Below are 25,927 nucleotides of genomic sequence, written 5' to 3'. Positions count from 1 at the left end.
CAGGTGTCCCTGGGCACCAGGCTCAATGGTTTTGGTTATGAGCTCTTCCAGGTGTCAGAGGAGAGAGACGAGGAGGTGGCCGCCTTCTGCCACATGCTCGATGTGTAAGTGTTTGGCCCAATCCCAAATCGAATCCTATGTACTTGTGTAGGATGTGATTGATATAAGCCACATGGTGAAACTTCCACCCACAGTATTAGAATGCAAGATGAAGCTATTGCCATATTGCCTACACCTGTCAAATCCTCTCAGAACTCCACATAGGGCATATTGTTTAGGGGTTGATTTGGGATTGGGCCCAAATGTTACCCTCACCCTCAGTCAGGCTGTTTAGAAACATTGCTGTGTCGTGGTTTTGTTGTGGTTGTATTGTGGTCAGGTTGTGGTCAGGCTGTCTACATGCAATTATCACCATGACTGTGTTTTGTCAGGCTATTTATTACCTGTTAATGATCATGACTGTGTGTTGTGTTCAGATTGCGGTCAGCATATCCGTGCAGTGACCAGTCTAAGAACACAGGGTTTGTGTGGACACCCTCAGTGGGGCCTGAAGAGCTGCAACAGGGCTTAGGGGTCAGCGTCAAGGTTACGGTCATCAGCGACCACTTTAGAGAACCACTCACCTTCACCTGTGATGGTAAGACACACACACACACAATGTTGACACCACAGGTTCAACGGCACAGAGATCTCACCCCTATTCTCATACACACCCTTAGTGAATGTAATGTGTGCTGGCCTCAGTCCTGTCCAGACCACTGTGGTTCTCCAAGATAAGGGATTAGGAAAAGCCTGTTGTTGGAGATCCCTTGATGTAATTATGCGGACCTCTCAATTAAACATTACTGACTCATTCATCTGTCTGAGAGGGAGAGAGAGATTTAAGGGATGTTTCTCTCTATGTTTCTCTCTCCAGCTCACCCTTTCTCCATTAGTGTGTAAGACTATGTGCTGTGGGTACCGTCAGGTCATGACTCATGATGAGGGCAGAGAGTATGTTTTCTCTCACTTAGAGAGATCAAACTGGCCAAAGTCACTCTATTGCCTCATTCTTCGGTCTCTCTCTCTTTCTTTCTCTCTCAGGGTCGTCTACGGTAGACCTGTTGATCTACCAGACGTTGTGTTACGCGAATGAAGACCTCGACCACATTGATGTCGACCACTACCTCCTCAAAATCTGCGGTCAGGCCGAGTTCCTACAGAAGTAAAGACAACCATCTAGACTTTGGCTACACACTCCTAGACTTTGGCTACACACTCCTAGACTTTGGCTACACACTCCTAGACTTTGGCTACACACTCCTAGACTTTGGCTACACACTCCTAGACTTTGGCTACACACTCCTAGACTTTGGCTACACACTCCTAGACTTTGGCTACACACTCCTAGACTTTGGCTACACACTCCTAGACTTTGGCTACACACTCCTAGACTTTGGCTACACACTCCTAGACTTTGGCTACACACTCCTAGACTTTGGCTACACACTCCTAGACTTTGGCTACACACTCCTAGACTTTGGCTACACACTCCTAGACTTTGGCTACAGACTCCTAGACTTTGGCTATACACTCCTAGACCTTGGCTACACACTCCTAGACCTTGGCTACACACTCCTAGACCTTGGCTACACACTCCTAGACTTTGGCTACACACTCCTAGACTTTGGCTACACACTCCTAGACTTTGGCTACACACTCCTAGACTTTGGCTACACACTCCTAGACTTTGGCTACACACTCCTAGACTTTGGCTACACACTCCTAGACTTTGGCTACACACTCCTAGACTTTGGCTACACACTCCTAGACTTTGGCTACACACTCCTAGACTTTGGCTACACACTCCTAGACTTTGGCTACACACTCCTAGACTTTGGCTACACACTCCTAGACTTTGGCTACACACTCCTAGACTTTGGCTACACACTCCTAGACATTGGCTACACTCCTAGACATTGGCTACACACTCCTAGACTTTGGCTACACACTCCTAGACTTTGGCTACACACTCCTAGACTTTGGCTACACACTCCTAGACTTTGGCTACACACTCCTAGACTTTGGCTACACACTCCTAGACTTTGGCTACACACTCCTAGACTTTGGCTACACACTCCTAGACTTTGGCTACACACTCCTAGACTTTGGCTACACACTCCTAGACTTTGGCTACACACTCCTAGACCTTGGCTACACACTCCTAGACCTTGGCTACACACTCCTAGACCTTGGCTATACACTCAAATCAAATTGTATTGGTCACATACACATGGTTAGCAGATGTTAATGCGAGTGTAGAGAAATGCTTCTGCATCTAGTTCCCACCATGCAGTAATATCTAACAAGTAATCTAACAATTTCACAACAACTACCTTATACACACAAGTGTAAAGGAATTAATAAGAAATGTACATATAAATATATGGATGAGTGAAAGCCGAACGGCATAGGCAAGATGCAGTAGATGGTATAGAGTACAGTACATACATATGAGATGAGTAATGTAGGGTATGTAAACATTATGTAAAGTGGCATTGTTTAAAGTGACTAGTGATACATTTATTACATGTAATTTTTAATTATTAAAGTGGCTAGAGATTTGAGTCGGTGTGTTGGCAGCAGCCACTCAATGTTAGTGATGGCTGATTAACAGTCTGATGGTCTTTGATACACCTGTACTGACCTCAGCTTATAGTCTCAGTCCTGTGTTTGTGTGTGTGTATGCATGTCTCAACCTTACGTTTCTGTGTTTGTGTGTGTATGCATGTCTCAACCTTACGTTTCTGTGTTTGTGTGTGTGTATGCATGTCTCAACCTTACGTTTCTGTGTTTGTGTGTGTATGCATGTCTCAACCTTACGTTTCTGTGTTTGTGTGTGTGTGTATGCATGTCTCAACCTTACGTTTCTGTGTTTGTGTGTGTGTATGCATGTCTCAACCTTACGTTTCTGTGTTTGTGTGTGTGTATGCATGTCTCAACCTTACGTTTCTGTGTTTGTGTGTGTGTATGCATGTCTCAACCTTACGTTTCTGTGTTTGTGTGTGTGTATGTGAGAGGCCCAGACTATAGGAATGTGTGTGTTTAGGTTTTGTCATGAATGACAGGGCAGTGAGTTGAGGGTAGACTGGGAGGGAGAGAGCTGGAGGGTGTGTGTGTGTTTGTGGTCCAGATATACACACACATTTAACTGAAGGACTCAGTTGTGGTAGTTTTTAACAAGCTCTGCTGATGTATGTGGGCCGACCTAAACCGTCCCTAAAACACAGACTCTTCTAGACCCTTTTCCCACACATACACACAGTCACAAACTCACGGACAGAAACGGTATGTCTGTGGGCCAGCTTAGCCACAGTGGGTTTCCCCTAAAACATGTCCTTTCCCCCCGCACCGCACACATACCCTGACACACACACCCTGACATACACACACCCTCCCTCTCACTCCCCTATGAAGTCTTCTTTCAGAGGAATGCAGCCAGACAGGGTTGAAATGTATTGTACAGCAAGCTTCATTCCCGTCCAGTGCAGCTCAACGTGTGTGTGTGTGTGTGTGTGTGTGTGTGTGTGTGTGTGTGTGTGTGTGTGTGTGTGTGTGTGTGTGTGTGTGTGTGTGTGTGTGTGTGTGTGTGTGTGTGTGTGTGTGTGTGTGTGTGTGTGTGTGTGTGTGTGTGTGTGTGTGTGTGTGTGTTTTCTGGCTCTGTGCACCTGTGTGTTTCATTTCTGTCTCAGAGCAGCGGCACATATACCGTCATGGCCAAAAGTTTTGAGAATGACACAAATATTAATTTTCACAAAGTCTGCTGCCTCAGTTTGTATGATGGCAATTTCCATATACTCCAGAATGTTATGAAGAGTAATCAGATGAATTGCAAAGTCCCTCTTTACCATGCAAATGAACAGAATCACCAAAAAACATTTCCACTGTATTTCAGCCCTGCCACAAAAGGACCAGCTGACATCATGTCAGTGATTCTCTCATTAACACAGGTGTGAGTGTTGACGTGGACAAGGCTGGAGATCACTCTATCATGCTGATTGAGTTCGAATAACAGACAGTAAGCTTCAAAAGGAGGGTGGTGCTTGGAATCATTGTTCTTCCTCTGTCAGCCATGGTTACCTGCAAGGAAACATGTGCCGTCATCATTGCTTTGCACAAAAAGGACTTCACAGACAAGGATATTGCTGCCAGTAAGATTGCACCTAAATCAACCATTTATCGGATCCTCAAGAACTTCAAGGAGAGCTGTTCAATTGTTTTGAAGAAGGCTTCAGGGCACCCAAGACAGTCCATCAAGCGCCAGGACCGTCTCCTAAAATTGATTCAGCTGCGGTATCGGGGCACCACCAGTACAGAGCTTGCTCAGGAATTGCAGCAGGCAGGTGTGAGTGCATCTGCACGCACAGTGAGGCAAAGACTTTTGGAGGATGGCCTGGTAGCAAAGAAGGGCAGCAAAGAAGCCACTTCTCTCCAGGAAAAACATCAGGGACATACTGATATTCTGCAAAAGGTACGGGGATTGGACTGATGAGGACTGGGGTGAAGTATTTTTCTCTGATGAATCGCCTTTCCGATAGTTTGGGGCACCCGGAAAAAGCTTGTCCGGAGAAGACAAGGTGAGCGCTACCATCAGTCTTGTGTCATGCCAACAGTAAAGCATCCTGAGAACATTCAGGTGTGGGGTTTCTTCTCAGCCAAGGGAGTGGACTCACTCACAATTTTGCATAAGAACACAGCCATGAATAAAGAATGGTACCAACACATCCTCCGAGAGCAACTTCTCCCAAACATCCAGGAACAGTTTGGTGACGAACAATGCCTTTTCCAGCATGATGGAGCACCTTGCCATAAGACAAAGGAATAACTAAGACCTTAATTGAGAACTTGGCGGGTGGACAAACAAAAACCCACAAATTCTGACAAACTCCAAGCATTGATTATGCAAGAATGGGCTGCCATCAGTCAGGATGTGGCCCAGAAGTTAATTGGCAGCATGCCAGGGCGGATTGCAGAGATCTTGAAAAAGAAGGGTCAACACTGCAAATATTGACTTTTTGCATCAACTTCATGTAATTGTTAATAAAAGCCTTTGACACTTATGAAATGCTTGTAATTATACTTCAGTTTTCCATAGTAACATCTGACACAAATATCTAAAGATACTAAGGCAGCCGACTTCGTGGAGATTAATATTTGTCATTCTCAACTTTTGGCCACGACTGTTCATGTAAGAGTTTGTGTCTCATTCTTTCCGTTTGTTTGTTTTTCAGGCCCAGAGCAGCTGTGTCTTTCTCTCTCTCTCTCTCTGTGTGTGTGTGTGTGTGTGTGTGTGTGTGTGTGTGTGTGTGTGTGTGTGTGTGTGTGTGTGTGTGTGTGTGTGTGTGTGTGTGTGTGTGTGTGTGTGTTTCCGGCCTGCAGCAGAAAGTGTGTTTTCCCCTGATAATCTGTGTTGAGGTCATTGCTTGTTACCCAGCTGTCATTCACAGGGCTGGACAGTAGTAGGGTTTTAGCTCTCTCTCTTTATTTGTCCTCCCTTCTATCGCTCTTATTTATGAAGCAAAACAATCACCTCACAATGAACCCCCAGGCCCATATTGTAGTGTGTTTTCCCCTGTGTGTGTGTTCACTAAGTACAGCTGCATCACATCATTGTGTAGGGACATGGTTTATACACTTGAATGGCATACTTGTCCTACAAATGTTTTTATTTTTATGAATAATGTCTTTGTTTTTCAATGCTTTGTTATTTGTATTGTTGGGGGAGGGAAACTTTACAATAACATTTCTGTCTCACTCTCTCTGTCTCTGTTTGTCTCTGTCTCTGTTTGTCTCTCTGTTTGTCTCTGTCTGTTTGTCTCTCTGTCTGTTTGTCTCTCCCTGTCTGTCTCTCTGTCTGTTTGTCTCTGTCTCTCTGTCTGTCTCTGTTTGTCTCTCTGTCTGTTTGTCTCTGTCTCTCTGTCTGTCTCTGTTTGTCTCTCTGTCTCTGTTTGTCTCTGTCTGTTTGTCTCTGTCTCTGTTTGTCTCTGTCTCTTTGTCTCTCTCTCTGTCTGTTTGTCTCTCTGTCTGTTTGTCTGTCTCTCTGTCTGTTTGTCTCTGTCTCTCTGTCTGTTTGTCTCTGTCTCTCTGTCTGTCTCTCTGTCTATCTCTGTTTGTCTCTCTGTCTGTTTGTCTCTGTTTGTCTCTCTGTCTGTTTGTCTCTCTCTCTCTGTCTCTCTGTCTGTTTGTCTCTCTGTCTCTGTCTCTCTGTCTGTCTCTGTTTGTCTCTCTGTCTCTGTCTCTCTGTTTGTCTCTGTCTTTCTCTGTTTGTCTTTCTGTCTGTCTCTCTCTGTCTCTGTTTGTCTCTCTCTTTGTTTGTCTCTCTTCCTGTGTGTGTCTGTCTCTCTGTGTGTCTGTGTGTGTCTCTTTGTGTCTCTCTTTGCGTCTCTCTGTCTCTCTCTGTGTATCTCTCTCTGTGTGTCTCTCTCTGTGTGTGTCTCTCTGTGTGTGTCTCTCTGTGTGTCTCTCGCTCTCTCTCTCTCTCTCTCTCTCTCTCTCTCTCTCTCTCTCTCTCTCTCTCTCTCTCTCTCTCTCTCTCTCTCTCTCTCTCTCTCTCCCTCTGTTAGTTCCCAGACGTTGACAGGGTTGGAGCATATCCAGCTGTGTGTGAAGTTTGACTGGGACATTCGTCTCTTCCTCACCAAGAGAGGCTCTGTCAACACAGAACTGGGCCGCACGGTGAAAACACACACACACACACACACACACACACACACATATACACACACACACGCATGCAGTAGCAGAGACGCACACACTCTTGTTTGATTATGTGGTTGTTTTGTGCTTGACAGGAGGAGGACGATGAGACGGCCTCTACGATGAACCACAGCATCCTGCTGCAGGAGCGACCAATCAAACAGACAGTTACTAGGTGAGGGTAGGGGCCTATAGCTCTCACGCCACTGAACACATTAGAGATGCAACCTTTATCAAGGTGATTCCTAATCTGATAGGATAACTTGGATGATTGGAAGTAAAATAAATGTGATCTGCCTACCAAATTGGATGGATTAGTCAAGTCTTTTTGGAATATGTGAAAACTTCTTTAAAAAGCAATAGAAGGCCTTAGGCTGGGACTTTGATATCAGTGCTGTTGATATTTCCTTGTTTGAACAGGGAGGCTTTGACTCTGCTCCTGGACACCTTTCACAACGAGGCTGAGTCCTTTCATCTATCAGAGGTAACCTTATACATACGCACACATAAAAACACACAAGAAGGAACACAAACATTTTTATTCTTAAAATTGATGTGTAAGGTTGAATTCTCTATGTTCTTTCCTTCCTGCCCTCTGTAGGTGGAGCTTGTGTTGCACGTGGAACGGCTCGTCCAATCAGTGAAGGCTCTCTGCAGCTCACTGGCTGCTGTGGAAACGCCTGACATCACTTCCGCCCTCAACCAGCTTCCAGCATGCCCCTGTCGTCTGCAGCCCAGAGTCCAGAAGGTAACACACACTCACAATCACATCTACCATGCTTCAGATACACAGATCTAGGATCAGTTTACCCTCCCCAATCATAGCCATAAACATTATGTTCTAAATACTAAACTGATCTTAGACCAGTACACAAGGATAACTTCATGAATTACTGTACTCCTGTAACTCCAGAACCAAAGGTTGGTTGATTGGATTCTGTAACTGTGTGTGTCTCTTCACAGGATTCATCAGTGCTGGCCATCAGAGAGAACAGAGGTAAGTTCCTCACTAATTGAATTTCCTACAATAGCACTGAATAATCCACACAGAAATACTGGCTGGTAGGGGATGACAGAGAGGACAGACAGAAGAGGGGAAGGAGGATATGAGAGAGACAGGGGGATAGGAGACAGACAGGAGGATAGGAGACAGACAGGGGGATAGGAGACAGACAGGGGATAGGAGACAGACAGGGGATAGGAGACAGACAGGGGATAGGAGACAGACAGGGGATAGGAGACAGACAGGGGGATAGGAGACAGACAGGGGGATAGGAGACAGACAGGGGATAGGAGACAGACAGGGGGATAGGAGACAGACAGGGAGATAGGAGACAGACAGGGGGAAGGAGGATAGGAAACAGACAGGGGATAGGAGACAGACAAAGGGGAAGGAGGATAGGAGACCAACAGGGGGATAGGAGACAGACAGAGGGGAAGGAGGATAGGAAACAGACAGGGGGATAGGAGGATAGGAGACAGACAGGGGGATAGGAGGATAGGAGACAGACAGGGGGATAGGAGACAGACAGGGGAAGGAGGATAGGAGACAGACAGGGGGATAGGAGACAGACAAAGGGGAAGGAGGATAGGAGACAGACAGGGGGATAGGAGACAGACAGGGGGATAGAGACAGACAGGGGGATAGGAGACAGACAGGGGGATAGGAGACAGACAGGGGGATAGGAGACAGACAGGGGGATAGGAGACAGACAGGGGGATAGGAGACAGACAGGGGAATAGGAGACAGACAAAGGGGAAGGAGGATAGGAGACAGACAGGGGGATAGGAGACAGACAGAGGGGAAGGAGGATAGGAGACAGACAGGGGGATAGGAGACAGACAGGGGGATAGGAGATAGACAGGGGGATAGGAGACAGACAGGGGGATAGGAGACATACAAAGGGGAAGGAGGATAGGAGACAGACAGGGGGATAGGAGACAGACAAAGGGGAAGGAGGATAGGAGACAGATAGGGGGATAGGAGACAGACAGAGGGGAAGGAGGATAGGAGACAGACAGGAGGATAGGAAACAGACAAAGGGGAAGGAGGATAGGAGACAGACAGGAGGATAGGAAACAGACAAAGGGGAAGGAGGATAGGAGACAGACAGAGGGGAAGGAGGATAGGAAACAGACAGGGGGAAGGAGGATGGGAAACAGACAGGGGGATAGGAGACATACAAAGGGGAAGGAGGATAGGAGACAGACAGAGGGGAAGGAGGATAGGAAACAGACAGGGGGAAGGAGGATGGGAAACAGACAGGGGGATAGGAGACATACAAAGGGGAAGGAGGATAGGAGACAGACAGGGGGATAGGAGACAGACAGGGGGATAGGAGACAGGCAGAGGGGAATGAGGATAGGAAACAGACAGGGGATAGGAGACAGACAAAGGGGAAGGAGGATAGGAGACAGACAGGGGTTTAGGAGACAGACAAAGGGGAAGGAGGATAGGAGACAGACAGAGGGGAAGGAGGATGGGAAACAGACAGGGGGATAGGAGACATACAAAGGGGAAGGAGGATAGGAGACAGACAGGAGGATAGGAAACAGACAAAGGGGAAGGAGGATAGGAGACAGACAGAGGGGAAGGAGGATAGGAAACAGACAGGGGGAAGGAGGATGGGAAACAGACAGGGGGATAGGAGACATACAAAGGGGAAGGAGGATAGGAGACAGACAGGGGGATAGGAGACAGACAGGGGGATAGGAGACAGGCAGAGGGGAATGAGGATAGGAAACAGACAGGGGATAGGAGACAGACAAAGGGGAAGGAGGATAGGAGACAGACAGGGGTTTAGGAGACAGACAAAGGGGAAGGAGGATAGGAGACAGACAGAGGGGAAGGAGGATAGGAGACAGACAGAGGGGAAGGAGGATAGGAGACAGACAGGGGGATAGGAGACAGACAGACGGGGGGATAGGAGACAGACGGGGGGATAGGAGACAGACAGGGGGATAGGAAACAGACAGGGGATAGGAGACAGACAGGAGGATAGGAAACAGATAGGGGGATAGGAAACATACAGAGGGATAGGAGGATAGGAGACAGACAGGGGGATAGGAGACAGACAGGGGATAGGAGACAGACAGGGGATAGGAGACAGACAGGAGGATAGGAGACAGACAGGAGGATAGGAGACAGACAGGAGAATAGGAAACATACAGAGGGGAAGAAGGATAGGAGACAGACAGGGGGATAGGAGACAGACAAAGGGGAAGGAGGATAGGAGACAGACAGGGGATGGGAGACATACAGAGGGGAAGGAGGATAGGAGACAGACAGGGGGATAGGAGACAGACAGAGGGGAAGGAGGATAGGAAACAGACAGGGGGATAGGAGACATACAGAGGGGAAGGAGGATAGGAGACAGACAGGGGGATAGGAGACAGACAGGGGGATAGGAGACAGACAGAGGGGAAGGAGGATAGGAGACATACAGAGGGGAAGGAGGATAGGAGACAGACAGGGGGATAGGAGACAGACAAAGGGGAAGGAGGATTGGAGACAGACAGGGGGATAGGAGACAGACAAAGGGGAAGGAGGATAGGAGACAGACAGGGGGATAGGAGACAGACAAAGGGGAAGGAGGATAGGAGACAGACAGGGGGATAGGAGACAGACAGGAGGATAGGAGACAGACAGGAGGATAGGAGACAGACAGGAGAATAGGAAACATACAGAGGGGAAGAAGGATAGGAGACAGACAGGGGGATAGGAGACAGACAAAGGGGAAGGAGGATAGGAGACAGACAGGGGGATGGGAGACATACAGAGGGGAAGGAGGATAGGAGACAGACAGGGGGATAGGAGACAGACAGAGGGGAAGGAGGATGGGAAACAGACAGGGGGATAGGAGACATACAAAGGGGAAGGAGGATAGGAGACAGACAGGGGGATAGGAGACAGACAGGGGATAGGAGACAGGCAGAGGGGAATGAGGATAGGAAACAGACAGGGGATAGGAGACAGACAAAGGGGAAGGAGGATAGGAGACAGACAGGGGTTTAGGAGACAGACAAAGGGGAAGGAGGATAGGAGACAGACAGAGGGGAAGGAGGATGGGAAACAGACAGGGGATAGGAGACATACAAAGGGGAAGGAGGATAGGAGACAGACAGGAGGATAGGAAACAGACAAAGGGGAAGGAGGATAGGAGACAGACAGAGGGGAAGGAGGATAGGAAACAGACAGGGGAAGGAGGATGGGAAACAGACAGGGGGATAGGAGACATACAAAGGGGAAGGAGGATAGGAGACAGACAGGGGATAGGAGACAGACAGGGGATAGGAGACAGGCAGAGGGGAATGAGGATAGGAAACAGACAGGGGATAGGAGACAGACAAAGGGGAAGGAGGATAGGAGACAGACAGGGGTTTAGGAGACAGACAAAGGGGAAGGAGGATAGGAGACAGACAGAGGGGAAGGAGGATAGGAGACAGACAGAGGGGAAGGAGGATAGGAGACAGACAGGGGATAGGAGACAGACAGACGGGGGATAGGAGACAGACGGGGGATAGGAGACAGACAGGGGATAGGAAACAGACAGGGGGATAGGAGACAGACAGGAGGATAGGAAACAGATAGGGGGATAGGAGGATAGGAGACAGACAGGGGGATAGGAGACAGACAGGGGGATAGGAGACAGACAGGGGGATAGGAGACAGACAGGAGGATAGGAGACAGACAGGAGGATAGGAGACAGACAGGAGAATAGGAAACATACAGAGGGGAAGAAGGATAGGAGACAGACAGGGGGATAGGAGACAGACAAAGGGGAAGGAGGATAGGAGACAGACAGGGGGATGGGAGACATACAGAGGGGAAGGAGGATAGGAGACAGACAGGGGGATAGGAGACAGACAGAGGGGAAGGAGGATAGGAAACAGACAGGGGATAGGAGACATACAGAGGGGAAGGAGGATAGGAGACAGACAGGGGATAGGAGACAGACAGGGGGATAGGAGACAGACAGAGGGGAAGGAGGATAGGAGACATACAGAGGGGAAGGAGGATAGGAGACAGACAGGGGGATAGGAGACAGACAAAGGGGAAGGAGGATTGGAGACAGACAGGGGATAGGAGACAGACAAAGGGGAAGGAGGATAGGAGACAGACAGGGGGATAGGAGACAGACAAGGGGAAGGAGGATAGGAGACAGACAGGGGATAGGAGACAGACAGGAGGATAGGAGACAGACAGGAGGATAGGAGACAGACAGGAGAATAGGAAACATACAGAGGGGAAGAAGGATAGGAGACAGACAGGGGGATAGGAGACAGACAAAGGGGAAGGAGGATAGGAGACAGACAGGGGGATGGGAGACATACAGAGGGGAAGGAGGATAGGAGACAGACAGGGGATAGGAGACAGACAGAGGGGAAGGAGGATAGGAAACAGACAGGGGGATAGGAGACATACAGAGGGGAAGGAGGATAGGAGACAGACAGGGGGATAGGAGACAGACAGGGGATAGGAGACAGACAGAGGGGAAGGAGGATAGAAACAGACAGGGGATAGGAGACATACAGAGGGGAAGGAGGATAGGAGACAGACAGGGGATAGGAGACAGACAAAGGGGAAGGAGGATTGGAGACAGACAGGGGGATAGGAGACAGACAAAGGGGAAGGAGGATAGGAGACAGACAGGGGATAGGAGACAGACAAAGGGGAAGGAGGATAGGAGACAGACAGGGGGATAGGAGACAGACAGAGGGGAAGGAGGATAGGAGACAGACAGGAGTATAGGAGACAGACAGGAGGATAGGAAACAGACAAAGGGGAAGGAGGATAGGAAACAGACAGACAGAGATGGGACAGAAGAGGAACTGAGGATAGAAAAAGAGGAGTGATGAGATACTGTAGATGGAAGAGAGGAGCAAGGGTGGAAGAGTACAGATGGAGAGAAGTGAGAGAGGAGGGACACTTGGTTATGGGGTCCAGGTCAGGTCTGTACAGTATTGTAATGCAATAAAGATCGTACCATTAAGCTCCACAGCTGAGTTGCTAGCTTTTTAGATAGTACGTTGTAAAGCAGGCGGTCACGTGTGTTTGCGAGGCAGAGGAATCTGGGTTGAGCCATTGTACAGACAGTGTACCCAGATAGGGAAGAAGCTATACTGCTAAGCAGGCACACTGGTCCGTCACAGTAGCACTACCTCATGTCAGAGCGGAAGTGTCCTTGACTTGTTGTGATGCACATCCGTGATGTATGATATCCCCACTCTCTACCTCTCCGTCACACTCAAACAAACAGGAAGGATGGCTAGCTTCGTACAGGATACACCAAGCACCACCTTCATCCATTCGCCAAGCTCTATCTGTCCGTCTGCCCTTGAAAAGAGAGGGATAACATTTCAGAGAGTTGGGATGTTGTTTCCCGTGTAGGGCTGAGCTGCTGCTCCAATGGATGTATAAAGAGACACAATGTAAACATTGGAGCCCAGTCAGCTGAGCTGTGATGACATGGAGCAGCCATGTTATGTGTCCCAAATGGCACCCCTAAGAGCCTTGGTCAAAAGTAGTGCACTATATAGGGAATAGGGTGCTATTTGGGGCACAACCATGGAATGATGACAATAACTGATGTTTGACATTCCTCTGCTTTGAGAAACAGACGTCTCACAAGTCCTCAACTGGCAGCTTCATTAAATAGTACCCGCAAAACACCAGTCTCAACTTCAACAGTAAAGCGGCGACTCCGGGATGCTGGCCTTCTAGGCAGAGTTCCTCTGTCCAGTGTCTGTTCTTTTGCCCATCCTAATATTTTATTTTTATTGGCCAGTCTGAGATATGTCTTTTTCTTTGCAACTCTGCCGTATCCCAGCATCCCGGAGTTGCCTCTTCACTGTTAACGTTGAGACTGGTGTTTTGCGGGTACTATTTAATGAAGCTGAGGACTTGTGAGGCGCCTGTTTCTCAAACTAGACACACTAATGTACTTGTCCTCTTGCTCAGTTGTGCACCGGGGCTTCCCACTCCTCTTTCTATTCTGGTTAGTGCCAGTTTGCGCTGGTTTGTGAAGGGAGTAGTACACCTCGTTGTACGAGAGCTTCAGTTTCTTGAAAAATTCTCGCATGGAATAGCCTTTATTTCTCAGAAAAATAATAGACTGACGAGTTTCAGAAAAAAAGTTATTTATTTCTAGCGATTTTGAGCCAGTAATCGAACCCACAAATGCGGATGCTCCAGATACTCAACTAGTTTAAAGAAAGCCAGTTTTATTGCCTCTTTAATCAGCACAACAGTTTTCAGCTGTGCTAACATAATTGCAAAAGGGGTTTCTAATCATAAATTAGCCTTTTAAAATTATAAACTTGGATTAGCTAACACAACGTGCCGTTGGAACACAGGAGTGATGGTTGCTGATAATGGGCCTCTGTACGCCTATGTAAATATTCCATAAAACATCTGCCGTTTCCAGCTACAATAGTAATTTACAACATTACCAATGTCTACACTGTATTTCTGATCAATTTGATATTATTTTAATGGACAAAAAAATGTGCTTTTCTTTCAAAAACAGGGAAGTTTCTAAGTGACCCCAAGCTTTTGAACAGTAGTGTATGTAAATAGGACGGCAGCCTCTAAGGTGCAGGGTTGTGTAACCGGGTGGAGGCCGGCTAGTGATGGCTATTTAAGTCTGATGGCCTTGCATTACAAAACAATACATACATAATCCCAAAAATATGTTTTATATAGGATGAACCATGACTAGAATAGAGTATATATAATGAGTTGGCGTTGAGGGAGAGACGTGCGTGACCACTCGGTCATGGATGCTTAATTCTGCACCCTGATTATTACTAACATTCAGAAAGTTTAACTTTTAATGCTTGTGTTAAGTGGTTGTTTAGCCCTCCTTAATTGAATGCACTTAGTGTAAGTCTGGATAAGAGTGTCTGCTAAATGAAGGTGAATCTAAATGGTTTCTGAAAATGTTGCAGAGAAAGTGGTGGAGAAGCTGACGGTGGCAATTTTAGATCTGGTGGAGCTGTACTGCAGCACATTCAACGCTAACTTCCACACTACGGTGCAGAGCAACCGGCACACAGCGCCCACACAGGAAGCAGGCCTGGTCACCAACGTCCTATCCTTCAGCGTTTACGCTGCTCACCGCATCCCCATCACATGGGCGGCCAGGTAACAGACACACACAGGCAGCTGTTCAGGCTGGATTTCCCTAGTATAATCTATGAGGATGACATTGTGTTATCCCTCGCCCCCCTCTCCTTCTCCATCCCTCTCCTTCTCCATCCCTCTCCTCCCTCTCCTTCTCCTTCTCCCTCCATCCCTCTCCTTCTCCATCCCTCTCCTTCTCCATCCCTCTCCTTCTCCATCCCTCTCCTTCTCCCTCCTTCTCCCTCCCTCTCCTTCCCCTCCCTCTCCTTCCCCATCCCTCTCCTTCCCCATCCCTCTCCTTCCCCATCCCTCTCCTTCTCCAGCCCTCTCCTTCTCCATCCCTCTCCTTCTCCCTCCCTCTCCTTCTCCATCCCTCTCCTTCTCCATCCTTCTCCATCCCTCTCCTTCTCCCTCCTTCTCCATCCCTCTCCTTCTCCCTCCTTCTCCCTCCCTCTCCTTCTCCATCCCTCTCCTTCTCCCTCCCTCTCCTTCTCCATCCCTCTCCTTCTCCATCCCTCTCCTTCTCCATCCCTCTCCTTCTCCCCAGTGGTGGAAAATGTACCCCATTTTCATACTTGAGTGAAAGTAAACATACCTTTAGAGAAGTAAAAGTAAAAGAGAAAATGAAGAGAAGTAAAAGAAAGAGAAGAGAAGTAAAAGAAAGAGAAGAGAAGTAAAAGAAAGAGAAGAAAAGTAAAAGAAAGAGAAGAAAAGTAAAAAAAGAAAGAGAAGTAAAAGAAAGAGAAGAAAAGTAAAAGAAAGAGAAGAAAAGTAAAAGAAAGAGAAGAAAAGTAAAAGAAAGAGAAGAAAAGTAAAAGAAAGAGAAGAAAAGTAAAAGAAAGAGAAGAAAAGTAAAAGAAAGAGAAGAAAAGTAAAAGAAAGAGAAGAAAAGTAAAAGAAAGAGAAGAAAAGTAAAAGAAAGAGAAGAAAAGTAAAAGAAAGAGAAGAAAAGTAAAAGAAAGAGAAGAAAAGTAAAAGAAAGAGAAGAAAAGTAAAAGAAAGAGAAGAAAAGTAAAAGAAAGAGAAGAAAAGTAAAAGAAAGAGAAGAAAAGTAAAAGAAAGAGAAGAAAAGTAAAAGAAAGAGAAGAAAAGTAAAAGAAAGAGAAGAAAAGTAAAAGAAAGAGAAGAAAAGTAAAAGAAAGAGAAGAAAAGTAAAAGAAAGAGAAGAAAAGTAAAAGAAAGAGAAGAAAAGTAAAAGAAAGAGAAGAGGAGTAAAAGAAAGAGAAGAGGAGTAAAAGAAAGAGAAGAGGAGTAAAAGAAAGAGAAGAAGAGTAAAAGAAAGAGAAGAAGAGTAAAAGAAAGAGAAGAAGAGTAAAAGAAAGAGAAGTAAAAGTAAAAGAAAGAAGTAAAAGAAAGAGAAGAGAAGTAAAAGAAGAGAAGAGAAGTAAAAGGAAGAGAAGAGAAGAAAAAGAAAGAAAGAAGAGAAGTAAAAGAAAGAGAAGAGAAGTAAAAAGAAAGAAGAAGTAAAAGAAAGAGAAGAGTAAAAGAAAGAAAGAAAGTAAAAGAAGAGAAGTAAAAGAAAGAGAAGTAAAAGAAAAGAAGAGAAGTAAAAGAAAAGAAGAGAGTAAAAGAAAAGAAGAAAGTAAAAGAAAGAGAAGTAAAAGTAAAAGAAAAAAGAAAGAAAGTAAAAGAAAGAGAAGTAAAAGAAAGAGAAGAGAAGTAAAAGAAAGAGAAGAGAAGTAAAAGAAAGAGAAGAGAAGTAAAAGAAAGAGAAGTAAAAGAAAGAGAAGAAGTAAAAGAAAAGAAGAAGTAAAAGAAAGAGAAAAAGAAAGAGAAGAGAAGTAAAAGAAAGAGAAGAAGTAAAAGAAAGAGAAGAGAAGTAAAAGAAAGAGAAGTAAAAGAAAGAGAAGAGAAGTAAAAGAAAGAGAAGAGAAGTAAAAGAAAGAGAAGAGAAGTAAAAGAAAGACAAGAAGAAGAAAAGAAAGAAAGAAGTAAAAGAAAACAAGAAGTAAAAGAAAAGAAGAGAAGTAAAAAAGAAAGAAAGAGAAGAGAAGTAAAAGAAAGAGAAGTAAAAGAAAAGAAAGAAGTAAAAGAAAAAGAAGAGAAGTAAAAGAAAGAGAAGAGAAGTAAAAAAAAAGAGAAGTAAAAGAAAGAGAAGTAAAAGAAAGAAGAGAAGAGAAGTAAAAAAAGAGAAGAGAAGTAAAAGAAAGAGAAGAGAAGTAAAAGAAAGAGAAGAGAAGTAAAAGAAAGAGAAGAGGAGTAAAAGAAAGAGAAGAGAAGTAAAAGAAAGAGAAGTAAAAGAAAGAGAAGTAAAAGAAAGAGAAGTAAAAGAAAGAGAAGAGAAGTAAAAGAAAGAGAAGAGAAGTAAAAGAAAGAGAAGAGAAGTAAAAGAAAGAGAAGTAAAAAGAAGTAAAAGAAAGAAGTAAAAGAAAGAGAAGAAAAAAGAAAGAGAAGTAAAAGAAAGAGAAGAGAAGTAAAAGAAAGAGAAGAGAAGTAAAAGAAAGAGAAGAGAAGTAAAAGAAAGAGAAGAGAAGTAAAAGAAAGAAAAGTAAAGTAAAAGAAAGAGAAGTAAAAGAAAGAAAAAGTAAAAGAAAGAAAGTAAAAGAAAGAGAAGAAGTAAAAGAAAGAGAAGAGAAGTAAAAGAAAGAGAAGAGAAGTAAAAGAAAGAGAAGAAGAAGTAAAAGAAAGAGAAGAGAAGTAAAAGAAAGAAGAAAAGTAAAAAAAGAAAGAGAAGTAAAAGAAAGAGAAGAGAAAAAGAAAGAGAAAGAAGTAAAAGAAAGAGAAGAGAAGTAAAAGAAAGAGAAGTAAAAGAAGAGAAGAGAAGTAAAAGAAAGAGAAGAGAAGTAAAAGAAAGAGAAGAGAAGTAAAAGAAAGAGAAGAGAAGTAAAAGAAAGAGAAGAGAAGTAAAAGAAAGAGAAGAGAAGTAAAAGAAAGAAGTAAAAGAAGAGAAGTAAAAGAAAAGAAGAAAAAGAAAGAGAAGTAAAAGAAAGAGAAGAGAAAGAAAGAAAGAGAAGTAAAAGAAAGAGAAGTAAAAGAAAGAGAAGAGAAGTAAAAGAAAGAGAAGAGAAGTAAAAGAAAGAGAAGAGAAGTAAAAGAAAGAGAAGAGAAGTAAAAGAAAGAAAGAGAAGTAAAAGAAAAGAGAAGTAAAAGAAAGAGAAGAAGTAAAAGAAAAGAAAGAAAAGAAAGAGAAGAAAGTAAAAGAAAGAGAAGAGAAGTAAAAGAAAGAGAAGTAAAAGAAAAGAAAAAGAAAGAAAGAAGAGAAGTAAAAGAAAGAGAAGAAAGAAGTAAAAGAAAGAGAAGAGAAGTAAAAGAAAGAGAAGTAAAAGAAAGAGAAGAGAAGTAAAAGAAAGAGAAGTAAAAGAAAGAAAAGAAAGAAAAGAAGAGAAGTAAAAGAAAGAGAAGTAAAAAAAGAGAAGAGAAGTAAAAGAAAGAGAAGAGAAGTAAAAAAAGAAAGTAAAAGAAAGAGAAGTAAAAGAAAGAGAAGAGAAGTAAAAGAAAGAGAAGAGAAGTAAAAGAAAGAGAAGAAAGTAAAAGAAAGAGAAGAAGTAAAAGAAAGAAAGAGAAGTAAAAGAGAAGTAAAAGAAAAAGAGAAGTAAAAGAAAGAGAAGAGAAGTAAAAGAAAGAGAAGTAAAAGAAAGAGAAGTAAAAGAAAGAGAAAAAAGTAAAAAGAGAAGAGAAGTAAAGTAAAAGAAAGAGAAGTAAAAGAAAGAGAAGAGAAGTAAAAGAAAGAGAAGAGAAAAGAAAAAGAAGAGAAGTAAAAGAAAGAGAAGAGAAGTAAAAGAAAGAGAAGAGAAGTAAAAGAAAGAGAAGAGAAGTAAAAGAAAGAGAAGAGAAGTAAAAGAAAAAGAGAAGTAAAAGAAAGAGAAGAGAAGTAAAAGAAAGAGAAGAAGTAAAAGAAAGAAAGAAGTAAAAGAAAGAGAAAGAAGTAAAAAAAGAAAGAGAAAAAAAGAAAAGAGAAGTAAAAGAAAAGAAGAGAAGTAAAAGAAAGAGAAGAGAAGTAAAAGAAAGAGAAGAGAAGTAAAAGAAAGAGAAGAGAAGTAAAAGAAAGAGAAGTAAAAGAGAAGTAAAAGAAAGAGAAGAAAAGAAAAAAGAAAAGAAAGAGAAGTAAAAGAAAGAGAAGAGAAGTAAAAGAAAAGAAGAGAAGTAAAAAAAGAAAGAGAAGTAAAAGAAAGAGAAGAGAAAAAAAAGAGAAGAGAAGTAAAAGAAAGAGAAGAGAAGTAAAAGAAAGAGAAGAGAAGTAAAAAAGAAAGAGAAGTAAAGTAAAAGAAAGAGAAGAGAAGTAAAAGAAAGAGAAGAGAAGTAAAAGAAAGAGAAGAGAAGTAAAAGAAAGAGAAGAGAAGTAAAAGAAAAAGAAGAGAAGTAAAAGAAAGAGAAGTAAAAAAAGAGAAGAAAAGTAAAAAGAAAGAGAAGAGAAGTAAAAGAAAGAGAAGAGAAGTAAAAGAAAGAGAAGAAAAGTAAAAGAAAAAAGTAAAGAAAAAAAAAAAGAGAAGAAAGTAAAAGAAAGAGAAGAAAAGTAAAAGAAAGAGAAGAGAAGTAAAAGAAAGAGAAAGAGAAGTAAAAGAAAGAGAAAGAAGTAAAAGAAAGAGAAAGTAAAAGAAAGAAAAAAGAGAAGAGAAGTAAAAGAAAGAGAAGAAGTAAAAGAAAAGAAGAAGTAAAAGAAAGAGAAGAAAGTAAAAGAAAGAGAAGAAGTAAAAGAAAGAGAAGTAAAAGTAAAAAGAAAGAGAAGAGAAGTAAAAAAAGAGAAAGAAGTAAAAGAAAAAGAAGAAGTAAAAGAAAGAGAAAGAAGTAAAAGAAAGAGAAGAGAAGTAAAAGAAAAAAGAAAGTAAAAGAAGAGAAGTAAAAGAAAGAGAAGAGAAGTAAAAGAAAGAGAAGAGAAGTAAAAGAAAGAAAGAGAAGTAAAAGAAAGAGAAGAAGTAAAAGAAAGAGAAGAGAAGTAAAAGAAAGAGAAGAGAAGTAAAAAAAGAGAAGAGAAGTAAAAGTAAAAGAGAAGAGAAGTAAAAGAAAGTAAAAGAGAAGTAAAAGAAAGAGAAGAGAAGTAAAAGAAAGAGAAGAGAAGTAAAAGAAAGAAAAGAAAGTAAAAAAGAGAAGTAAAAGAAGTAAAAGAAAGAAAGAGAAGTAAAAGAAAGAGAAGAGAAGTAAAAGAAAGAGAAGAGAAGTAAAAGAAAGAGAAGAGAAGTAAAAGAAAAGTAAAAGAAAGAAGTAAAAGAAAGAGAAAGAAGAAAAGAAAGAGAAGAGAAGTAAAAGAAAGAGAAGTAAAAGTAAAAGAAGAGAGTAAAAGAAAAAGAGAAGTAAAAGAAAGAGAAGAAAGTAAAAGAAAGAGAAGTAAAAGAAAGAGAAGAGAAGTAAAAGAAAGAGAAGAGAAGTAAAAGAAAGAGAAGTAAAAAGAAAGAGAAGTAAAAGAAAGAGAAGTAAAAGAAAGAGAAGAGAAGTAAAAGAAAGAAAGAGAAGTAAAAGAAAGAAAGAGAAGTAAAAGAAAGAAGAGAAGTAAAAGAAAGAGAAGAGAAGTAAAAAAAGAGAAGAGAAGTAAAAGAAGAGAAGAGAAGTAAAAGAAAGAGAAGTAAAAGAAAGAGAAAAAGAAAGAGAAGTAAAAGAAAGAGAAAGAAGTAAAAGAAAGAGAAGAAAAGAAAAAAGAAAGTAAAAGAAAAAGTAAAAGTAAAAGAAGAGAAGTAAAAGAAAGAGAAGTAAAAGAAAGAGTAAAAGTAAAAGAAAGAGAAGTAAAAGAAAGAAGAAGTAAAAGAAAGAGAAGAAAGTAAAAGAAAGAGAAGTAAAAGAAAGAGAAGAGAAGTAAAAGAAAGAGAAGAGAAGTAAAAGAAAGAGAAGAGAAGTAAAAGAAAGAGAAGAGAAGTAAAAGAAAAGAAGAGAAGTAAAAGAAAGAGAAGAAGTAAAAGAAAGAGAAGAGAAGTAAAAGAAAGAGAAGTAAAAGAAAGAGAAGAGAAGTAAAAGAAAAGAAGTAAAAGAAAGAAGTAAAAGAAAGAAGAAGAGAAGTAAAGAAAGAGAAGAGAAGTAAAAAAAGAAAGAAAGAAAAAAGAAAAAGAAAGAGAAGTAAAAGAAAGAAGAAGTAAAAGAAAGAGAAGAAAAGAGTAAAAAAAGAGAAGAGAAGTAAAAGAAAGAAGAAAGTAAAAGAAAGAGAAGTAAAAGAAAAAGAAGAGAAGTAAAAGAAAAAGAAAAGAAAGTAAAAGAAAGAGAAGAGAAGTAAAAAAAGAGAAGAGAAGTAAAAGAAAAGAAAAAAAGAAAGAGAAGAGAAGTAAAAGAAAAGAAGAAGTAAAAGAAAGAGAAGAGAAGTAAAAGAAAGAGAAGAGAAGTAAAAGAAAGAGAAGTAAAAGAAAGAGAAGAGAAGTAAAAGAAAAGAAGAAGTAAAAGAAAAGAGAAGTAAAAGTAAAAGAGAAGAGAAGTAAAAGAAAGAGAAGAGAAGTAAAAGAAAGAGAAGAAAGTAAAAGAAAGAGAAGAAAAGTAAAAGAAAGAGAAGTAAAAGAAAGAGAAGAGAAGTAAAAGAAAAGAAGAAGTAAAAGAAAGAGAAGAGAAGTAAAAGAAAGAGAAGAGAAGTAAAAGAAAAAAGAAAGAGAAGAGAAAAGAAAAAAGAAAGAGAAGTAAAAGAAAGAGAAGAAAGTAAAAGAAAGAGAAGAGAAGTAAAAGAAAGAAAGAGAAGTAAAAGAAAGAGAAGTAAAAGTAAAAGAGAAGAGAAGAAAGAAAAAGTAAAAGAAAGAGAAGTAAAAGAAAGAGAAGAGAAGTAAAAGAAAGAGAAGAAGTAAAAGAAAGAGAAGTAAAAAAAAGAAAGAGAAGTAAAAGAAAAAGTAAAGAAGAGAAGTAAAAGAAAGAGAAGAGAAGTAAAAAAAGAAAAAGAAAAGTAAAAGAAAGAAAGAAGTAAAAAAAGAGAAGAGAAGTAAAAGAAAGAGAAGAAAAGTAAAAGAAAGAGAAGTAAAAGAAAGAGAAGTAAAAGAAAGAAAGAGAAGTAAAAGAAAGAGAAGAGAAGTAAAAGAAAGAGAAGTAAAAAAGTAAAAGAAAGAAAGAGAAGTAAAAGAAAGAGAAGTAAAAAAGAAAGAGAAGTAAAAGAAAAGAAGAGAAGTAAAAGAAAGAGAAGAGAAGTAAAAGAAAGAAAGAGAAGTAAAAGAAAGAGAAGAGAAGTAAAAGAAAGAGAAGAGAAGTAAAAGAAAGAGAAGTAAAAGAAAGAGAAGTAAAAGAAAGAGAAGAGAAGTAAAAGAGAAGAGAAGTAAAAGAAAGAGAAGAGAAGTAAAAGAAAGAGAAGTAAAAGAAGTAAAAGTAAAAGAGAAGAGAAGTAAAAGAAAGAAAGAGAAGTAAAAGAAAGAGTAAAGAAAGAAAGAGAAAGTAAAAAAAAGAAGAAGTAAAAGAAGAAGTAGAAGTAAAAGAAAGAGAAAGTAAAAGAAAGAGAAGAGAAGTAAAAAGAAAGAGAAGAGAAGTAAAAGAAAAGAAGAAAGAGAAGTAAAAGAAAGAGAAGAGAAGTAAAAGAAAAAGTAAAAAAGAAAGTAAAAGAAGTAAAAAAGAGAAAAAGAAGAAAGAGAAGAGAAGTAAAAGAAAGAGAAGTAAAAAAAGAAAGAAAGAGAAGTAAAAGAAAGAGAAGAGAAGAAAAAGAAAAGAAAAAGAAAGAGAAGTAAAAGAAAGAGAAAAAGAAAGAAAGAGAAGTAAAAGAAGTAAAGAAAGAAGTAAAAGAAAGAGAAGAGAAGTAAAAGAAAGAAAAAAAGAAGAGAAGTAAAAAAAGAAAGAGAAGTAAAAAGAAAGAGAAGTAAAAAAGAAAAGAAGAAAAGTAAAAGAAGAGAAGTAAAAAAGAGAAGTAAAAGAAAAGAGAAGTAAAAGAAAGAAAAGAAAGAAAGAGAAGAAAGTAAAAAAAGAGAAGAGAAGTAAAAGAAAGAGAAGAAGTAAAAAAGAAAGTAAAAGAAGAAAAGTAAAAGAAAGAAAAGAAGTAAAAAGAAAAAAGAAAGAAAAGAAAGAAAGAAAGAAAGAAAGAAAGAAAAAAAGAAAAGAAGAGAAGTAAAGAAAGAGAAGAGAAGTAAAAGAAAGAGAAGAGAAGTAAAAGAAAGAAGAGAAGTAAAAGAAAGAGAAGAGAAGTAAAAGAAAGAGAAGAGAAGTAAAAGAAAGAGAAGAGAAGTAAAAGAAAGAGAAGAAAAAAAGAGAAGAAGTAAAAGAAAGAGAAGTAAAAGAAAGAGAAGAAGTAAAAAAAGAGAAGAAAAGAAAGAAAGAGAAGAAAAGTAAAAGAGAAGAAAAGAAAGAAAGAGAAGTAAAAGTAAAAGAAAGAGAAGTAAAAGAAAGAGAAGAGAAGTAAAAGAAAGAGAAGAGAAGTAAAAAGAAAGAGAAGTAAAAAAAAGAGAAGAAAAGTAAAAGAAAGAGAAAGTAAAAAGAGAAGAGAAGTAAAAAAAGAGAAGAGAAGTAAAAAAAGAAAAAGAAGTAAAAGTAAAAGAAGAGAGAAGTAAAAGAAAGAGAAGTAAAAAAAAGTAAAAGAAGAAAGTAAAAGAAAGAGAAGAAAGTAAAAGAAAGAAAGTAAAAGAAAGAAAGTAAAAGTAAAAGAAAGAGAAGTAAAAAAAAGAAAAGAGAAGTAAAGAAAGAAAGAGAAAGAAGTAAAAAAAAGAAGAGAAGTAAAAGAAAGAAGAAAGTAAAAGAAAGAGAAGAGAAGTAAAAGAAAGAGAAGAGAAGTAAAAGAAAGAGAAGTAAAAGAAAGAGAAAGAAAAAAGTAAAAGAAAGAGAAGTAAAAGAAAAGAAGTAAAAGTAAAAGAAAGAAAAAAAGAGAAGAGAAGTAAAAGAAAGAGAAGTAAAAGAAAGAGAAGAGAAGTAAAAGAAAGAGAAGAGAAGTAAAAGAAAAGAGAAGAGAAGTAAAAGAAAGAGAAGTAAAAGAAAGAGAAGAGAAGTAAAAGAAAGAGAAGAGAAGTAAAAAAAGAAAGAAAGAAAGAAAAGAAAAAGAAAAAGAAAGAGAAGTAAAAGAAAGAGAAGAGAAGTAAAAGAAAGAGAAGAGAAGTAAAAGAAAGAGAAGAAAAGTAAAGAAAGAAAAGAAAGAGAAGTAAAAGAAAGAGAAGAGAAGTAAAAGAAAGAAAGAAAGTAAAAGAAAGAGAAGTAAAAGAAAGAGAAGAGAAGTAAAAGAAAGAGAAGTAAAAGAAAAAGTAAAAGAAAGAGAAGAGAAGTAAAAGAAAGAGAAGAGAAGTAAAAGAAAGAGAAGAGAAGTAAAAGAAAGAGAAGAGAAGTAAAAGAAAGAAAGAGAAGTAAAAGAAAAGAAGAGAAGTAAAAGAGAAGTAAAAGTAAAAGAAAGAGAAGTAAAAGAAAGAGAAGAGAAGTAAAAGAAAGAGAAGAAAGTAAAAGAAAGAGAAGTAAAAGAAAAAAAAAAGAAAGAGAAGTAAAAGAAAGAGAAGAGAAGTAAAAGAAAGAGAAGAGAAGTAAAAGAAAGAGAAGAGAAGTAAAAGAAAGAATTAAAAGAAGTAAAAAAAGAGAAGAGAAGTAAAAGAAAGAGAAGAAGTAAAAGAAAGAGAAGAGAAGTAAAAGAAAGAGAAGTAAAAGAAGAGAAGAAAGTAAAGAAAAGAAAAAAGTAAAAGAAAAAGAAAAAGTAAAAGAAAGAGAAGTAAAAGAAAAGAAAGAAGTAAAAAGAAAGAGAAGAGAAGTAAAAGAAAAGTAAAAGAGAAGTAAAAGAAAGAGAAGAAGTAAAAGAAAGAGAAAGTAAAAGAAAGAGAAGAAAGTAAAAGAAAGAAGTAAAAAAAAAGAAGAGAAGTAAAAGAAAGAAAGAAAGTAAAAGAAAGTAAAAGAAAGAGAAGAGAAGTAAAAGAAAGAAAGAGAAGTAAAAGAAAGAGAAGTAAAAGAAAGAGAAGTAAAAGAAAGTAAAAGAAAGAAAGAAAAAAAGAAAGAGAAGAGAAGTAAAAGAAAAGAAAGTAAAAGAAAGAGAAGTAAAAGAAAGAGAAGAAAAAAAGAAAGAGAAGAGAAGTAAAAGTAAAAGAGAAGAGAAGTAAAAAAAGAAGAGAAGTAAAAGAAAGAAAGTAAAGAAGAAGTAAAAGAAAGTAAAGAAAGAAGTAAAAGAAAGTAAAGAAAGAGAAGTAAAAGAAAGAAAGTAAAAAAAGAAAGAGAAGTAAAAGAAAGAGAAGTAAAAGAAGTAAAAGAAAGAGAAGTAAAAGTAAAAGAGAAGAGAAGTAAAAGAAAAGAAGAGAAGTAAAAGAAAAGAAAAAGTAAAAAAAGAAAGAAAAAAAAGTAAAAGAAAGTAAAAAGTAAAAAAGAGAAGTAAAGAAAGAGAAGAAAAGTAAAAGAAAGAGAAAGTAAAAGAAAGAGAAGTAAAGAAGTAAAGAAAGTAAAAAAAAAAAGAAAGAAGTAAAAGAAAAGAAGAGTAAAAGTAAAAGTAAAGAAAGTAAAAGAAAAGAAAGAGAAGAAAAGAAAAGAGAAGTAAAAGAAAGAAGAGAAGTAAAAGAAAAGAAGAGAAGTAAAAGAAAGAGAAGTAAAAGAAAAAGAAGAGAAGTAAAAGAAAGAGAAGTAAAAGAAAAAGAAAGAGAAGTAAAAGAAAAAAGAAAGTAAAAGAAAGAGAAAGTAAAGAAGAGTAAAAGAAAAAAAAAGTAAAAGAAAGAGAAGAGACAAGTAAAAGAAAAGAAGAAGTAAAAGAAAGAAAGAAGAGAAGTAAAAGAAAGAGAAGAGAAGTAAAAAGAAAAAAGTAAAAGAAAGAGAAGTAAAAAAAGAGAAGAGAAGTAAAAAGAAAGAGAAGAGAAGTAAAAGAAAAGAAGAGAAGTAAAAGAAAGAGAAGAGAAGTAAAAGAAAGAGAAGAGAAGTAAAAGAAAGAGAAGAGAAGTAAAAGAAAGAAGTAAAAGAAGTAAAAGAAAGAGAAGTAAAAGTAAAAAAGAAGAAAGTAAAAGAAAGAGAAGAGAAGTAAAAGAAAAGAAGAAGTAAAGAAAAGTAAAAGAAAAAAAGTAAAAGAAAGAAGAGAAGTAAAAGAAAGAGAAGAGAAGTAAAAGAAAAGAGAAGTAAAAGAAAAGAAGTAAAAGTAAAGAAAGAAAAGAAAGTAAAAGTAAAAGAGAAGAGAAGTAAAAGAAAGAGAAGAAAGTAAAAGAAAAGAGTAAAAGAAAGAAAGTAAAGAAAAAGTAAAAGAAAGAGAAGAAAGTAAAAGAAAGAAAGAAAGAAAAGAAAGTAAAAGTAAAAAGAAAGAAGAAAAAAGAAAGA

General features: G+C 39.2%; 1 protein-coding gene across 1 annotated transcript in view; it reads left to right on the top strand.

The window, feature by feature from the left end:
• LOC124029055 (phosphatidylinositol 4-phosphate 3-kinase C2 domain-containing subunit beta-like) overlaps positions 1-25,927 on the top strand; it is a 138,236-nt gene that overhangs the window by 19,072 nt on the left and 93,237 nt on the right. The window contains 9 exon segments of the mRNA XM_046340911.1: positions 4-104; positions 477-637; positions 1,084-1,204; positions 6,603-6,714; positions 6,831-6,910; positions 7,156-7,219; positions 7,337-7,483; positions 7,699-7,732; positions 14,686-14,881. Of these exon segments, the coding sequence (XP_046196867.1) occupies positions 4-104; positions 477-637; positions 1,084-1,204; positions 6,603-6,714; positions 6,831-6,910; positions 7,156-7,219; positions 7,337-7,483; positions 7,699-7,732; positions 14,686-14,881 (1,016 nt within the window).

The sequence above is a fragment of the Oncorhynchus gorbuscha genome, linkage group LG03, assembly GCF_021184085.1.
Source record: "Oncorhynchus gorbuscha isolate QuinsamMale2020 ecotype Even-year linkage group LG03, OgorEven_v1.0, whole genome shotgun sequence".
In the NCBI taxonomy this organism is placed as follows: Eukaryota; Metazoa; Chordata; class Actinopteri; order Salmoniformes; family Salmonidae; genus Oncorhynchus; species Oncorhynchus gorbuscha.
The sequence above is the reverse complement of the archived record's forward strand: the minus strand, read 5'-3'. Positions and strand labels throughout refer to the sequence as shown.